The following is a 16,638-nucleotide window of genomic DNA, read 5'->3' as shown; positions in this document are numbered from 1 at the left end:
ATATCATTGCAAAACAGCACATAAACCGACATAGCTTTCCGTAAAACAAACCTTTCATATATTTTCAGGTACAAAATTAATCGTGCTATTTCAACTTTTTTGGAACTTGATTAACAAATTAGTAGGGAATACAAATGTTAATGTGGCAATGATTCCGGCAATATTTCATTAGATTTACAAACCACACTTGTGAACTTACATAGAAAGAAAAAAACGAACAACTAAAACGAGTAGGCTATAAAAAGAAATTTCATTAAAGGCACAAAAACGAGCCGATGTATAAAACGACGAAATCAATAGAAAAAGGTAGTATACTGAAACCCACGTAAGATCATAGAAAAGTAAGAAAATTGAAACAGGCTTCTCGCAATCTGACGCAGCCAGAACTACAGTTAGGTAAGAACTAAGAACTTCAAAACGAAATGAAACGTGTACAGTGGTAAAAATAATAGTGGGGGAAAAGAACAAAGGAAGTGAAAATGCTGAAAGTAGTTATAACTACATAGCGCATGTTGCAAACAAAAACTTAAACCCGATACGAAAACTTTCTTGTTGTCCTTCTAAGAAAAATTACTTCTCGAAGTATTGACGATTGGCTGGTTCTGCCCTGGGACTGGATAGCCGACAGCAGAAGCACCCGGGTCATACACCGTAACCCCTGGGTTATAGGGGACCGGGGGCTGGGGATAAGATGGGTGATATTGACCCACGTAGTTTGGATACAAAGGGGTGTTCATGGGGTAAGTGGGCAACACCAATCCAGAAGAGATTGGGTTAGGATGGGTAATGGGTATGGGCGAGTGGTGGGTGTTGACCTGATCTTGAACCTGGGGTTGCTGAACTTGTTGCTGGGAAAGCGAAATGGGCGGTTCAGCTGATTGATGTTCCCTATGCTCTGGACCGCTTAGGGGCCTGACATCATCTTTAAAAATAAAATGCAAATTACACAAGTGCGAAAACAAATTAAACCGCGTTTTCACACACAGTTTAGAAAGGTCACAAAATGCATTAAACCGCAATATGTCGATTTAAACGCTACCTGGAGCTTGTAGATTGCTGGGTACTTGGGACAAAGGATATGTGGCCGACTGGGGTGGCGGAACATGGACCAGAAAACGCCCGGACTGATACTGCCCACATGGAGGCAGCAATACAGGGTGAATATGTATGGGCCCAACACAAGCACCACCTTGCTGATGGTGCTAAAAAACGTGTAAAAGGTATTCGTAAAGATTGTTGACAGTACGAAGTAACTTAGTTGGTCACCTGTACGGGGTGTGGTGGCGGCGGGTACTGGACTCCTGTTTGGTTGGTGGGCATATAACCCATTGTTGGATTTTGCATGACGGGACCTTGCGGCACCATTGCTTGATAATGTTGCTGGTGAGGTATTCCCATTGCACCACTGCTGCCGCCAGCTCTTGGACTTGTGCCACTCAGGTGGCGATAATACTATTGATGAGCAATTCATAAAACAAAATTTCACCAGTTGAAGGAACGAAACGCTCCAGCAAGCCGAAAACGATCTAGCACAGTGGTCGGCAAACTTATTTTGTCGCGGCCCAAAGTACTCTTTTCAGAGCTATGGAAGGCCCACTACGTAAAACCAGTACGAAAACTGTGGTGGATTCAGAATATTTGATTTGAAGGTGAAATATTACACGGCGGGTTGATGCCCAAAACCCTGCCATGCCATAATGTAAAACATACTATAAAACGAAGAATATACGCGCGAAGCGCGAAAAGTTATAGTTTGACAGGCTCTCAGAACCACATTTGGCGCGTGGATCTGAACCACGCTGAGACATATAAATATTCTATGTCACACAAATTTTTAAAATAAAGTGCAATGAATGTACGCGGTCCACAGTTTGCCGACAACTGGTCTAGCAAGTTCACATTTTTTTCTTTTTTGAATAAGTAAAACGATTTTATAAGCTTACACAGCAGTATTAACAAATTTTACAAGCTTGTGACAGTTTGCATTTATTGACAAATGTAGTCTATATACCAGGAGCCTTTACAGTCAATTGAATATGGACGCAAGGCTAGGCTCAAAAACTACCTTGTGGTGAGGTTCGCACTCACGACCTCAACCACCAAGGGAGCGTCGCCCCACGAACTGGGCAACACAGGTTCAGAGGGGAGCAAGTCGAGGAACAACAATGACACATTTGCTATCTGCATCAGGTGCAGCCAGTACTTGATATTATTTGATGTGTTACATTTACAAGAAATATAACTGAACAAAGGTGTGTGTGCACGCGTGAGTATGTGTGTGTGAATGAGGATGCTACAGAGTGTTTTTGCCGATGTCCATGGTGTGGTGTGGTGTGGCATTTTGCTGTAAAGAAAGAATAATTTTGCTTGAAAAAAATACCCTAATCCTACCTCTAAGCCAAGGTTATAAAAGTATTGAAAAGGATTTTTGTTGTCTGCCGACACCATCAGCTCTTTTCCTTCTGTATCAAACATTGTGATGCTCCCACTGTAGGGAAAATACCCAGGAGATGGCTGATGAGCAGCAACAGGGTTTGATGAACCCGCAACATGGCAGTTTTGCATTTCAAATTGGGCTGTTTGTTGTGCTACACATACAAAAAAGTAATACAAGTACAACAATTACCTATTGACAAAAAAGTACAAAATAGATTTAGCCGAAAATTTGTCTATAAATTACATTATTTAAGTTACACTTTTAGGTGTTTCATTTAATTCAAGGGCATTTTCATATATCACTTTTTGGCATTTTTTTACCCTCATCCACTAAGCATTGCTCATCTTGGTATTCTCCTAGGTTCACATTCGACAATTCTTCCGTCATATTCTGAGCAATCTGATAATCTGTCGACATCAGGACTGCCGACTTGCTTGACATCTCATCTGTTGCATTTTGCTGCGGTGTCGATTGGGCATTGGGGTTAAGATAAACTGTATTATTACTTTCTGTGCTTCCATTAGAGTCTCCAATCTGTTGACACATGTTGCAAACTGGGTGAAAAATGGCTTCTAAATATACCAACAAGTTAGGAAATCACAAGCATTTTTCACAAGACTGAGCAGAAAAAGTAATAGGTGATTAAAAAGTAAAACCAATTAATAATTTGGAAAGCAGTGAAATTCGTCCATTGACATAGTTTAATTAAAATTCAATACAACTCAAAAATAAATTTAAATTTTGTGGTTCAGAGTATACCATGTTGTACTCTCCACTATCAAGCCATTTCTCCTCATTGTAATTTTCTTCAGCTTGATTGTCAAACAAGTTATCTGGTGTTTGAACAGGTGATACAGACGATGGTTGGTCAGGCCCTGACCAGCTTGTCTTGTACTTAATAAAAGAGTAAGACATTATACATAAACATTTAAATTTGGAGTAATTAATTAGTTATAAAAGAAAATAGGGATGTCCAAAACTATCTGATCGGAGCTGATACCTGATGAGGTGCTATGGTCGGCACTCATCCCATACCAAATTAAGTAATATTATAGTCATGATTTACGATCAAACACAGTGATTTTCTTCTACATCTAAAAATAATTTTATCTAAAAATAGAAGTTTAACAACTACTTAATTAAACTTCTCAACACAAAAAAAATCAACAATGTTTTTTGCTTGTTTGTGCATAATAATGATGCGATTTGGTGTCAGATTAGATCATGATACTTATTCTCTCACATATCAGGTATCAGTATTGCAATAAAATGTTGTTAAGAATCAGACATCCTTAAAACAAAACATGCAAAATTAGTTTAAACAAACCATGTTGTTGTAATCAGAGCATTCTGGCCACATTTCATCAATTTGGCTGTCAGCTTCAATGTTAGAACTGGGCAGATAACAGTCAACAGGGGGGGAATCAGAACAATGTGTTTTATAACCAGATCCACCAGCCCAGCGCGACTTGCCCTTAATAAAACTCAAAGTTGAAAAATACATTTCATAAAGTACATCAATGAAAAATGTTATATCAACCTAAAAAAACAGTACATCAACAGTGTTCAGAAAAATGTGCAAACCTTATAGCGATGGTGTTTTTGATGGCTGAAATCATCCCTGTAAATTAAGTACAGGAAAATCCAACATAATTTTCTTCAAAATATTTATACATAGTTATTATTTAAATGGTTAACCTACATAGGTCGTCTTGCCAGGTCTGTTTTAGAAGAATATTGCCCTCTCTCGCCATTTGAATCTTAAAACAAACATTTTTTTTAAAGTTCAAAATATATAAACAGAATTCAATAAAACAAAAATAGAAGCATTACCTGAAAAGCTGTTTTGTGATCTCTTGCGCTGTGCAGAATGGTAATCATATGACTTTGAATATCCACTATCATCATCCCTGGCGAAAAATTAAATAAAAACAAACAAAAAAATAAAAATACCTAAACTGAGGAAGATGTTTTTCAAGCCCTATATATTTCCAATATCAAACATTTCAGAAAGAACTTGGCAAACCTAGATTTAAATTTCTGTGGGTTGTTGTTGCTTCTAGATTGAGACCAGTTATTGTCTCCTAGTGGAGGGCGACGTCTCCAGCGGCCTGGCCAGACCTCTGACCGACAACCATCTGAATACATTACATTAGTTTAGTTTCAAACCAGCAACTAAATTGCAATTTTGGATTTACTGCCAAAAGAGTCCAGTGATTTTGCGTTCTTAACAGCGATAGTGTGCATTCCACCAAGAGCTTCAATAAAGACAGTGATTGGACCATTGCCTGGAGAAACCTCCTGCACATGACTTACAAGAGGTTTACTGCAAATAAAAGCAACAATGTACATCTCTTTAACAAACCATTAAATTCCAATAAAATGATTGCCTAATATCACAGCACCTATAAATGCTCAAGATAACCAAGCATCTATCACCAATCAAATATTGCATGCCCTCAGCTACAGCAAAGTCGATATACTGCTGCTCTGCAAAAAATCACTTTTTATGTAATTATTACATGGTTTATGATATTCGTAACAGGCATTTACTTCGCTTAATTGTTATCCAAAAGTCATAGTCAATGTTCCGAAAGACACATGGATCTAGGCCTCTAACAAAATCAAGCGATATGGGAAGTTTGTAGGCCAAGCCCATCTGGTCTTCTGGAGGGATGCTAGCAAGACAGCAAAACATGTTTTTATGTTTTAATAGGAAATTTGAACAAAGGTAATAAAATTTACCTCTCAAAACACATTTAAATCTAACAGGCGAGGTGCAATTATAAATGTTTAACTTAATAAAACCATACAAAAACATTTCAATAAAATGAGTTTTAAAATCTGGACCCACTCCATGGCCAGTATTCCGATTGAAGGTTCGTATATGGAAGATACAGTGAAGGGGGCTGCAGCAGTATCCCCTTCTCTGGGTTCTTTAGGGGGGCCTAGCATCCGAAAGGTGGTGACACTCTTTTTTTCCTCTGCAGAACTCATTCCAAACACATTCCGAAAGAGCAAAGAGAATAATATTGCTGAGAAAAATATTGATCTATTATTTGTATTACTTTTAACCCAACTAAGTTTATTGAATTATGCACAACATAGTAAACTCAAACTCAAAATATTGAACTTACATTGACACACCCCAAATGATTCAAAGTACTCCACGGAATACACACTGTCATAATGCTTCTGGCCAGAATGACATAGATAGACAGATTTGCAGAAATCGTTTTCTGTAACATTCTTTGCACTTTGACCAGGCTGCTCATAAATATGGAAGTCACACCTAAGGCGAAAATAAGATGGGGTTTTATTTCCGTATCATTTAACAGTTAATGTTTTAAAAAAATTGTGCCTACCGATACATTTTTGACAATGCACTAATCTCAATTTGATCAGCAGATTCTTTAGGATTGACCATTTTCTGCAAATACTCATCAAACGGATCATCAATGAACTAAAATTTATAAAAAGAATTAAAACAACTCTATATTGCTTAAATATTTACGCCTATCTAAACCTACATTTTCAAACATATCCTGATTCAATTTCATGTATCTAACACAGGCTTCACGAATGTAAAGATGGTGTGCTTGGGTCAAAAAAATCTACAAAAAAAACAAGTATATATTACATTCAGTCAAAACAAATTCAAAATATTTGATTCACCTGTTCAGAAAATGCCCGAAAGAGACATGAACCATCTTTAGGAATCGCTTTTCGCTTACACCCGATGCTTGCCAAATAATCATCCATAATATCCATGTGGTGCCTTTTACAAGATCGGGCATGATCATTGTACAGCGCCATTGATGAATCACCGTCACCGAATAACAATTATAAACTGGATTTTTTGACAATTTCGTTTAACAGACCAGTCTGGAAAGTATGGCAGATATTAAAGATGTACAACCAAAAATATCAGGATGAACAAGTGCGCCAAGGTTAAATTGACCCCAGCTGTTAAGTGCAAGAAAAACTTTGGTAGATTTTTTAATAACCATAGGTGCAAGTATATGGCATGTTATAAAAACTCATTGAGAAACTTTCCATGTTTTCCACAGTGACACACTGGTTTATTTAAATTACCTCACAACAAGAAACTAAACTATATTTAAGACCCTCAGTTTCCAACATGCACTTACAATATACTTTCAACAAAACTGTTACCTCACAACAAGAAACTAAACTATATTTAAGACCCTCAGTTTCCAACATGCACTTACAATATACTTTCAACAAAAGAGTTAGTTATATTTTAGGTAAGGTATAATAACGGTTTAAGACGTTTTCGATTTAAAAAGTTTTGGTTTACAAATCACTAAAATTGTCGTGATTTCACGATAAACCAACTGACCGACCAGAATACGTTCTAAAAAAGGTTACACGCAACGTTTTAATGTTCATTTCAATGAAACCTAGATTTTCGCGATATTGCTAATTATCCATAAATCATCTTGTAAATTTAACCTATGAAAATATAAATCCTTACCGATTAGAAATTCCGACGATGGCGATTCCCGCGATACTACTCGATTGTGACGTAGGGTTTTAAAGGCTATAAAAACTAAATCTAGCGGTTTTTAATTTTTTTACAACAGGGTTTGCAAATCATATATTTATTAAACGCAAAAAGGCAATGTAACACAATAGAAACCAAATTAACACGTGGAAGCATTTGTCATTTGCTGCTGGGTTTACTTAATAAAGCCACTTTCTTTAACTTTAAATTTTGAATACAATCATTGAAAAAGTTTGTTAGGTGGGTGTCCTTTTCACTTTTCAATTGATTGAAGGTAACCGCCAAATATACCCTAAATAAAATAAAGCAAAAATTAGATTACATAGGCAAAATAAAAGTATGACTATGCCTCTAAAATGTAAACAAATCTTCCCAATCAAGTCATACTGGAAAACAACTGAAGTCTATTCAGGTAGTGTTTTAAACAAGTCATTTAAAATGACTAGAGTCTCAGTCGAGTCATTTGTCATATAACCTCAAACTGGTAAACTCGTTCTATTAGGAGCAATAAGTGACTTAAGTCCAAGTGAAGTCTTTAAACCATGACTTAAGTCATTCATTACAAACCTGCATTCAGGTCCCAGTCAAAGTCATTTTAAAAACAGCTTGCTGACAATGTTGTAAATGTCCGTTTTAAGTTAATATAATTGAACCTAGTAAAACCTAAACAAATTAGCTTATTTTAATCTTAACAAAAACAAGTTTATTAGCATACACCTCACCTCTTTTCCAAAAATATGTAGGTCAAGTTATATTTATTAATATTTCCTAAACAGGACACTGCAATAGTTTATGACAACAGCCTAAATAAATAAATATATATATTTACATTGAATCTACTTTTGAGCAGAAGCAAATTCCCTTCTTTTCACTACTTTGGCAAGGCACAAGTCGTTCCTGTTGAAACTCATCAGGTTTGTCACAAATAAGAGAGGCAATAGGTTGAAGGTCAACAAAAGATGACTCCGGCAAAGATAGGATCACCATGAAGTTCTTATGGGATATATTTTACAACATGTAGGGTCATAACAATACAGTTATTTAAAGCAATATTTGAAAAAGCTTGTTTTGAATATAAAAAATGGAAGTGGCGTTGAATATTAATATCCAATACTTTATTATATATGATCTAAAAGGGATACTATTTATTTAAAGAAAAACGAACCTTTTTTATATAGCCCAACTACACAAGCCACATTACCAATCAAAATTACCTCATTTAGGTTTGTTTCAGTAGCCACTGGTGAATTGTGAGATTTGGGAAACTGATAGCCATGCTGTGGCGGTGAGGAATAGTTTCGTACATCCAAAATCAAACTTATGTTTTGAACATCTTGTTTGCGTGCAAAATATAATGATTTTGATACAAAGTCGTAACTGAGCTTTGATAAGCTGTTTTTTAATTCCGATTTTAATTCCTCACTGCCTGCTGCAGATTGTAACATATTCTAAAAAACAATGTTAAAAACATTCAAGTATGGCTTCGGGGAAACATTCTTTTAACACAGAAAATATTGTTTTAACAATAAAGATTGGACCACGAAAAAATAAGAGTAATAAAAATAGAAAAAATGTAGAAAAAAATAACGAAGTAAAACAATCAAAATATAAGAATATGTTGATAACAACAACAAAATATATAAAAAAGGAGAACAAGTTCATAAGGCATTAAACTAACGGTGTGCACGTTAGTTATCTTATCCAAGGTAAATAGGACCTTTCGTAGAATATGCATTCTATCAGTAACAGAAACAACACTTTTTTTAGATTTATACAAAACTGACACATTTAAGGACATAACGTTAATATCTTATATCCAACATTCAGATGTAGATTGTATAGTAACTTGTATATTGTTGTTCTGGCTTCATATATCTTTATGCAGATTACCAAAGCTAGAGTTCAGTTACTTTTGCTTTATGAACTTGAACAGATTTCATATTATAACTATAGGTAAAGGTTTTTAGCTGTAAAGGACAAGCATATCAAGAAAAATTTTAACTTTTTTGCGGCAACTTAAAAGCTATTTTTAATCAGTATCTAGCTCACAGCATTCCACTATAAAACTACTAGTTAAACTTAAAATTATATCATGCTATATTATTTTAATTGCTCTGAACAATACCGAACCGTTTGCAAAGACAACAGTCACTTTTAACTTTCATGTGTTAACTAATTAAAATGTTTTTTTTTATGATAAATAGTTGTGTTGTCTCTTTACCTCATAGAAATAAAATGTAAACTTTGAGACAAGTGCTCGGAAGAACTTTTCCATCCATGAGTATAAAGCAGATGTAGGTGTAGATGATCTATCAACAAACCCAAAGAAACCAGACCGAAAGGAACCACTTTGTTGTTTGCCCAATATGGGTTTCCATTTTTCCAACCTAATTACATTACAGTTATGAGGTCACAGTTTAATTACTGTTAATTTGTACCTAGCACCCCTCGAAAGCATAGACATAAAGCAGACCTTGTTATTAAACTTGTTATTGCATAATATATATATATTAAACTTACACAATGTACACTTCTTGCAGATTATGAACAGAATCTACAAAGTTCCATTCTGAAATATTTTGACTTGAATGAAATAACGACAGCAAGGCAGTAGTTTCATCATTGAAGACATCCTAAAAAAGCAAATATGCATTCTTTTAAAAAAAAATTTTCATCTGTACTATCAAAATGGTGAATGAAAATGGCTTAATTCATTTTAGTTTTTATTATATATATGAAACTACTATATGCTTGCCCAAATGGAAAGTTCTACCAGCTTTACACTATACGTTAAAGTCTATATCACAATTGGGCTATAATTTAATTTGTTTACTGAACTAAATTTATTATGCTTCTTTAAATCTTTCATGGTCATCACAATCTTCATTATTATTATTGTAATTTTCTACCTAGTATCATAAACCTAAACGTAATGTATCCACTGCAACATAGCCCTTATGATAACAAAATCTATGAGTTTACTAATCTATGTTGTGCTCAGTTTACTCCAGTGTTGTAAATCAAATCCCAGTCAAGCCCTTGCAAAACGGCTGGAGTCCAAGTCAAGTCAAGTCAATTTAAACAAATAACAAGTGGAGCCCCAGTTCAAGTCATTGCTATAGTCAGTTTCAGATTAAGTCATTAGCACCAAAATTAAATGTTATAATACTAACAACAGTGCACCAACATACAATACAAATAGAAAACAAAGTGTTTTATGCAGAACATTGTAAATACCCCAAATTCCTGAAAATTATATTCAATAAAAACATTGCAGTTTTAGTCATTACGTCTTTACAACTAACACTGCTTTATTCTATCCTTAACCAAATACAATGTAAACAAGGTGTCAAATTTCTTGCTTAAAACAGTTAATTACAAAAAAATAGCTACAGGTGAAGAATCACAAAGATAATCCAGTTCATATATATTACCTGAATACTCTTTAGCATTGGGCAGGAGAGTTTGCCAGCATAAGCTTCGTGAAGGATTTTGAATTCCTCTGCCAAGTGTCCAAGTGTGTCCAACAAAGAAGACTTCGGTATTTGCATATAGAGATTAATACATTCAAGTCTTGCTGTACAAAAGTCTGCTAGTTGCAGACATACCGAGGACAAGTCATCTTTATCACCCTTTTACATGTATATACAGAATATGAGTAAAACTAAAATTGGTATTATAAAGACCACTTGTACTTCCGGGTAAACTTACCGGGGAGTTCGAAGCATTTTCATGCTTTTCCACACTTAATAAATTGGTTTGAAGGTTAGAATATGCATTCTTCAGTGGATCTTTACGACCAAACCATGACCTTTGTTCTAGAAACTCCATTGAAAAGTAAGTTTTTTCATTTTGAGCCAAATTAGAAAGCGAAACCTGCAAAAACAATACAACAAAATGACAGTAAGTATAACCGATCATGAAAAGATCAAACTAGTGCACAACTAAAAGCATCAGGGTAATCAAAAGCAGAGGGGGTAAAAATATTAAACCCATTCGTATACAAGATGGGAATGGTGGAGCACATTTGATTTCTTTTTTAGTTTGTTGATACAAAAGTTGCGAGTGAATATGTCATATTTTTACAGTGGAAAAGGTGTTCAGGAATCTAGCCACAAAACTGTAAGCACTCAATTGTTTAAATAATTGTTTCCTTTTGTAATAAACAAGGAATGCCATGGAATCCTCGTATATCTTTTTAGTTGAATTATCACTATTAAACAATATATAAATAAAAATTACCAACCTGCAAGGCAATTGGAATGATTTTTTGTTTCTTTTCCGCAAATTCTTTCGCCTTATCCCAAGAGAATGTGCCAAGGTGGTGAAAGTAATTTGTAAAGTAAATTTCTCGCGAAACTATTTCTTCACCTTCTGCCATATTTTTATGCAATAAGTTAACTTACTCCATTGCGTCCTACATTTTTTTTTTTTAATTAAAATAGGGAATTTCCCTGTTTAGATTTTTATTTGGGGTACATTTAAAATTAAGCAAATTTACTTTGATAGCAATTTTCAAATTACTTATTCTACTTGTGGAGCCCCTAAAAAATTAGCAGCTTCTCTAATAATAAAAAGTATGGAGGTGTGACAACACCTGTATTAGCTCTGATTCTATAAACTAAAGAGATTTGCCATAATCTGATAGACACAACTAAATTTTACCTCTTACCAATCAGGTCTGCAAGGCTATGGGAGTGCAAGGAACTCAACCAAGACATTTGTCGACGCAAAAATGGCTTTAACATGTTCTCACCTACAATTTAGCCGGTTTCAAGTACTGGAGATATCCTAAATTAATCACTGGCCGCAATAATAATAAAAAGTTGATGCAAAATTAGTCACAACGTGTTCGCACTAATCGGCACTGAAATATGTGTGGAATGTAAACCAAATTAGATTGAAATGCAGTTGCTTATGTAAAGGCTGCACTCACTTTATAGCCAAGTTAGATAATGATATAACCTGTAACGTTACTTGCTCAAACAAAAAAGGCAGACATAGTAAGGTTACCAGCAGTAAAGTTTAATGACGTTAAAAAGTAGAAATCACCAACTATCACATAATCGTAAAAAGACAAATAATAAAAAGGTCACAAAAAATAAAAAAAAAATACACGAGAAATGAAAAAAATTGGCAGTGGGATCAACATTGCGATTGTGAAGCCACATTTAGCCCCAGGACTTCACTCATGAGGGCAGTCATTGGACATTGTTGGAACATTACATTTGGCATAATTCAAGATTATCATTCGCCTGCTTCACTTTTCTTTTTCTTTTTTTCTTTTTTCTCTTTCTTCACCTTCTTTTTCTTATCTGGTGACTGTCAAAACATTTTTTTTTTTTTTTTAACTCAAAAACACAAATTTGTAAACAAAACACGTGGATACTTGATCAAGTTAAAAAAGTTGTTAGAAATAACATAGTTACCTTTAGGGTACTGTCATCAGTAACTGCAGTTGTGTCCATGACACTGGAGTCCAATGTGGTCTCCATTTTCTCTTTTTTGTCCTTCTTTTTCTTTTTTTCCTTCTTTTCCTTCTTAACTTTTGATTTCTCCACAGCAGCTATATCAAACAGTTGACAATTGTTATTAGTTACTACCAAGAGGCGAATACGCAATTACAGAAACACACCTGTCAAGGGAATTTCCTCTGCAATTTCAGATTTCACAGGTAAATTCTCTGAGTCTTCTCTCTTTCTCTGAATAGAATAAAAAATCAGCAACGGCAGTACATTGCTAGGGTATTTTAAAACATATTGCTGCAACATTCACCAAAAAATAGATAACCATAAATTGACAAACCTTCTTCGCCTGAGGTGACTTTGAATCAAGGTCTTGTTCTACCTCAGCAGTCTTTACAATGTTTCCAACATCTGGCAGACTTTAAAAATGAACGTTATAGTTGAAACAGCATGCTTAAATATAGCACAGGAGGCAATGAAACATAACTCTTATGCGGCTGTTTTTTGATCATCGATTACGGCTTACATATAATTAGTACGCCGAGAGCCATAGCAGACAGATTTGGTGAGTCTGTGATGGCTTTGTGCGTATATATAACTTTAAATGTTGTAAAGCGCAGTTTGCCACACATCACATAGAGACATGTGGCCATCTGTAGGCTTTCTATTTTTTAGCAGGACTCAACCCTCACCACTCGACAAGTTGCAAGTGGTAAGTTCTCAATGTCTTGCATTGCTAGGAGCCAGTTACTGTTACATACCTGAAGTCGGGATTTCCCTCAACATAGGCTTTAGGCGTCTTTTCATTTGGCTTTCCATATTTACCCAGAAGTCCTTGCTTGATCATATTCTTTTTTAATGTAGCCTAAAATAAAAATTGTCTGTCAGATAAGGAAAACAAAACAACATAAAACTTTTTTTAAAACATTACAACATAATGCAACTGTGTCATCTAATTTTCACACCTTGGGTCCCAAACCCCACTTTCTAGGGTATGTGTCCCTTTCCATGATGACTCTTTTGATTTTGGCAACAATTCCATGATCACACGTTGAAATGACTGCAGTTGTCATCAGCGCAATAGCTGAGGCACAACAACAGTGCTTAGGATGCGGGTTTATGCGACATTTTAAATTAATCAAAATAATAAAAAACGATGTTTAAATATATTACCTAAACAAATAGCTTCTCCCTTCGTTGTGATGACAACTATTTCTTGGTTTAATTCTATTCCATCTTCGTACCGCAATATACCAGGAAGAAGGATTTTTGCTCCGTAGCAAATTGCATTAACCTAAAATAGGTGGAAGTTTGTCATAAAGAGCAATAGAAAAACAAAGGAGATGCAGTAGAAATCAATGACAAAACTTACAGCACTATCTTTTAGTATAATGCGCTTGTGAGATACAAGTAGTTTCTCTAGTGGACTGATCGCTCTTCGTAAATACGATTCATCTCTGTGATGATCAAACTGGTACTGTGCATCCAGGATGTCATGCATAGTTACCAGGTTATCCTAATGACAAAAAAAAAGATGTAAAAAAATCACTGCATAATAATTAATCAAAAGATAAACATTAAACGACATACATCTTCAGAGACAATTCCAGACCGAACTCGACGCAGTTCTTGCATTTGGCCACCCACCCCCAGAAGTAGACCGATGTGAACACAAAGTGTACGAATGTATGTTCCTGCTTCACATTTGACCCAGAATACACCTGCAAAATACTACCTGTAGGCACCAACGATTGGACAAATAGCTTACTAAATAATCTAAATTTAGGCAGGTTTACAGTTGTTGGTAGTCTCAGAAACGAGGAATTAGGTCTTACAACTATCACCATTTTTTATTGTAAGCATGGGAAAATCATCACCGACAATTCAACATCGAACCTGCCAAAAGGTTTAAAGATTTTCTAAAAAAAAAATTAGGAAAATTACCTAGTTGTCTTTCCGAATCAAATTCTAGGAGCTTGCTTTCATAAATGGTTCTTATTCGCAGCTGTCGTTTAACAGCAGATATTAAGGGTGGTCGTTGAAACAGTGCACCAGTTAACGTTTCAATAGCCTGAAAATAAATTAAAATAAATACATTATTATATAAACAACATTATTTTAATGAACATTTAAAGCAAGTTGGAATTTAGGTGTACATTCAGAGAAGTAATTTTATTCACAGGATGATTCTGACAGCTGACCAATTCAAGTCACAGTGTTCGCATTGGCAAGAAAACCTTGCCAGTGTGGCAAAAGTCACTTGAAACTAATTCGCCCAATCACATTCGCAAATGTCATTCGACAAGGCCGAGCTGTCAGAAATCTTATCTCAGAGAATGGATAAACTATTTTCATCACATTGTACACATGTCCGGGAAAAATAAAGACATTTAACAATAAACTTACCCTTGCCAGTTTGAGTTCACTTTCAATCGCGCTGTGAAGTCTTACAATACAAACATATTCTTTTCCTAAAAGTATACAAGCACAACTTAATTATATAAATAAGTTTTTTATAGTTGTGTGACATCAAATACTGGTATTGGTCTTATTTGCCAACCACAAGTTTTAAAAAAATGCTTACTTTGTAAAACTAAGTGAAATTTAGTTGCAGTGCAATAACAGGTGGTATGCAATAATTTTACCACAATTGTATGACAAGCACAACCCATTCTAACATGAAAAAAAAACAGTTTTATCAGAAGTCACTTTCACCTGCAGATTGTTGTGACTTCACAAGTCTTGTTGCACGAGCAATACAAACAATAAGGCACCCAGTGACTTTAGGATCCAATGTTCCACTGTGACCAGTTTTATCAACTTTCAAAATTCTCTTTAACCAGGCAACGACCTCATGTGATGAAGGATTTGCAGGTTTGTCAAGGTTAATAAAACCAGTTCTAAAGAGTAGACTTGCAAGTTCAATAAAATAGTAAGTATTTGATCACAATTTTTTTTGCACAGGCGAGGTGTAAAACAACCCAATTTAAACCTTGTGTTGGTCTAGAATCCTACAAATTTCTATCCAGGCTGTTTAGATTGCTAACATTATTTGTGTTAGGTAAAGTGAGTATTTCGGATTAGGGTATTTCTTTGTTCCGAATTTAATTTTAACATCTGGTTTCATTAACTGTTAAAAAAAGTGGTAGGATTCTATTTGTACATCACAGCCCAAACCTTTTTTTTCGAAATTGAAGAGTGACATTATTTTTAAAAGTCTAGGCAACAGTATTTCAAAGAACTTCTACCAGAAGTTAAACACAAAATTATGCACATACCGAACATAGTCACTGATGTTGCGCTTCAATGGAGAACAACCAAAGGGTAGGGGTGTATAATGGTTTGTTCGAATATTCAACTGGTTGTGATTTTTCAAAAGCAATGGCCATTCTGATGTTTTAAGCTTTGGTGGCGGTTTGTCTTCAGGCTCAATAAAGAATTCACCATTTTGTTGTGCTTTCTACATTTTACAATATAAAAACATTAAAAACATTGCAAGTATTAATTTGATTCCCAGTTAAGTTTATTGCAACAAAAATGGTAATATTCAAAACGATTAACCGATTGCAAAGCAGCATGCAACAAACAATAAACAAACATGGCAATTTACTTACGCTGACATCGTTTAACTTTTTAGCTTTTTTAATCTTTTTCGAAGGAGTATCTGTTAATTATAAAATATAACATATTAAAGTTGCAGTAAATTGCCACCGTGAATTACATTGAAAAAAGACAGCAGACTTACCAACACATTCCATCTTGCTTGGAAATGAAAAAACGTGGAAGGATCAACACGTGTTTTGAAAAACGGACCCAGGTAGAAATTATCCGCGACTGTACGATTGCCTTTTTCTTTTCGTTGATTTAGGTTTATAATCTCACCACGATTTTTAGGGCATTTGTAACGCCCACTTTGGCGGCGGTTCCCAACCTTTTAAGGTGGTCGACCCTTTTGATTGTTTGTGGACCTTTTAAACTAAAAAAACAGTTTTTACCTACAACCTTCAGGAATCCTTTTTTTATAAGTTCAAGATAGTCAAATTATTCGCATGAGTAACTTAGGTTGTCAATTTGAATTGAATAAATGTACTCCATCATGCCGAACGATTTGTTGATCTGTATTCTAGTTTCTAGAATTGCACTAAAAATGACGTCTTGTATGCGATCTAGAGTTTGGAGCATGAGTGGCCAATTAGTTAGCGATCATA

The 16,638-nt window shown here is 35.0% G+C and overlaps 3 protein-coding genes across 3 annotated transcripts; all 3 read right to left on the bottom strand.

Annotated features, from left to right (window-relative positions):
• Nucleotides 1-560: 560 nt before the first annotated feature.
• On the bottom strand, nucleotides 561-6,253 carry LOC146147924 (uncharacterized). The gene is made up of 18 exons (XM_083387961.1): nucleotides 6,113-6,253; nucleotides 5,968-6,051; nucleotides 5,803-5,900; nucleotides 5,575-5,729; nucleotides 5,292-5,472; nucleotides 4,991-5,115; nucleotides 4,843-4,927; nucleotides 4,636-4,763; nucleotides 4,464-4,575; nucleotides 4,271-4,347; nucleotides 4,140-4,197; nucleotides 3,765-3,831; nucleotides 3,197-3,331; nucleotides 2,758-2,971; nucleotides 2,392-2,588; nucleotides 1,267-1,452; nucleotides 1,040-1,202; nucleotides 561-922 (listed from the first exon to the last, which is right to left on the bottom strand). The coding sequence occupies exons 1-18, from the start codon at nucleotides 6,251-6,253 to the stop codon at nucleotides 561-563; spliced, it is 2,568 nt and encodes an 855-aa protein (XP_083244087.1).
• Nucleotides 6,254-7,087: 834 nt separating this feature from the next.
• Nucleotides 7,088-11,379, bottom strand: LOC146147923 (KICSTOR subunit 2-like). The gene is made up of 8 exons (XM_083387825.1): nucleotides 11,212-11,379; nucleotides 10,677-10,841; nucleotides 10,400-10,597; nucleotides 9,486-9,598; nucleotides 9,187-9,352; nucleotides 8,180-8,413; nucleotides 7,795-7,958; nucleotides 7,088-7,257 (listed from the first exon to the last, which is right to left on the bottom strand). Exons 1-8 carry the CDS (start codon nucleotides 11,344-11,346, stop codon nucleotides 7,125-7,127), a joined length of 1,308 nt encoding a protein of 435 aa, XP_083243951.1. The 5' UTR covers nucleotides 11,347-11,379; the 3' UTR covers nucleotides 7,088-7,124.
• A 590-nt stretch (nucleotides 11,380-11,969) lies between these two features.
• On the bottom strand, nucleotides 11,970-16,214 carry LOC146147922 (H/ACA ribonucleoprotein complex subunit DKC1-like). Its single transcript, XM_083388662.1, has 15 exons — nucleotides 16,176-16,214; nucleotides 16,045-16,094; nucleotides 15,709-15,890; nucleotides 15,146-15,330; nucleotides 14,837-14,901; nucleotides 14,375-14,501; nucleotides 14,021-14,151; nucleotides 13,803-13,946; nucleotides 13,604-13,724; nucleotides 13,396-13,514; nucleotides 13,192-13,295; nucleotides 12,771-12,849; nucleotides 12,601-12,667; nucleotides 12,395-12,531; nucleotides 11,970-12,287 (listed from the first exon to the last, which is right to left on the bottom strand). The coding sequence occupies exons 1-15, from the start codon at nucleotides 16,186-16,188 to the stop codon at nucleotides 12,213-12,215; spliced, it is 1,599 nt and encodes a 532-aa protein (XP_083244788.1). The 5' UTR covers nucleotides 16,189-16,214; the 3' UTR covers nucleotides 11,970-12,212.
• Between the last annotated feature and the right edge of the window lie 424 nt (nucleotides 16,215-16,638).

The sequence above is a fragment of the Ascidiella aspersa genome, chromosome 4, assembly GCF_963924565.1.
Source record: "Ascidiella aspersa chromosome 4, kaAscAspe10.2, whole genome shotgun sequence".
In the NCBI taxonomy this organism is placed as follows: domain Eukaryota; kingdom Metazoa; phylum Chordata; class Ascidiacea; order Phlebobranchia; family Ascidiidae; genus Ascidiella; species Ascidiella aspersa.
The sequence above is the reverse complement of the archived record's forward strand: the minus strand, read 5'-3'. Positions and strand labels throughout refer to the sequence as shown.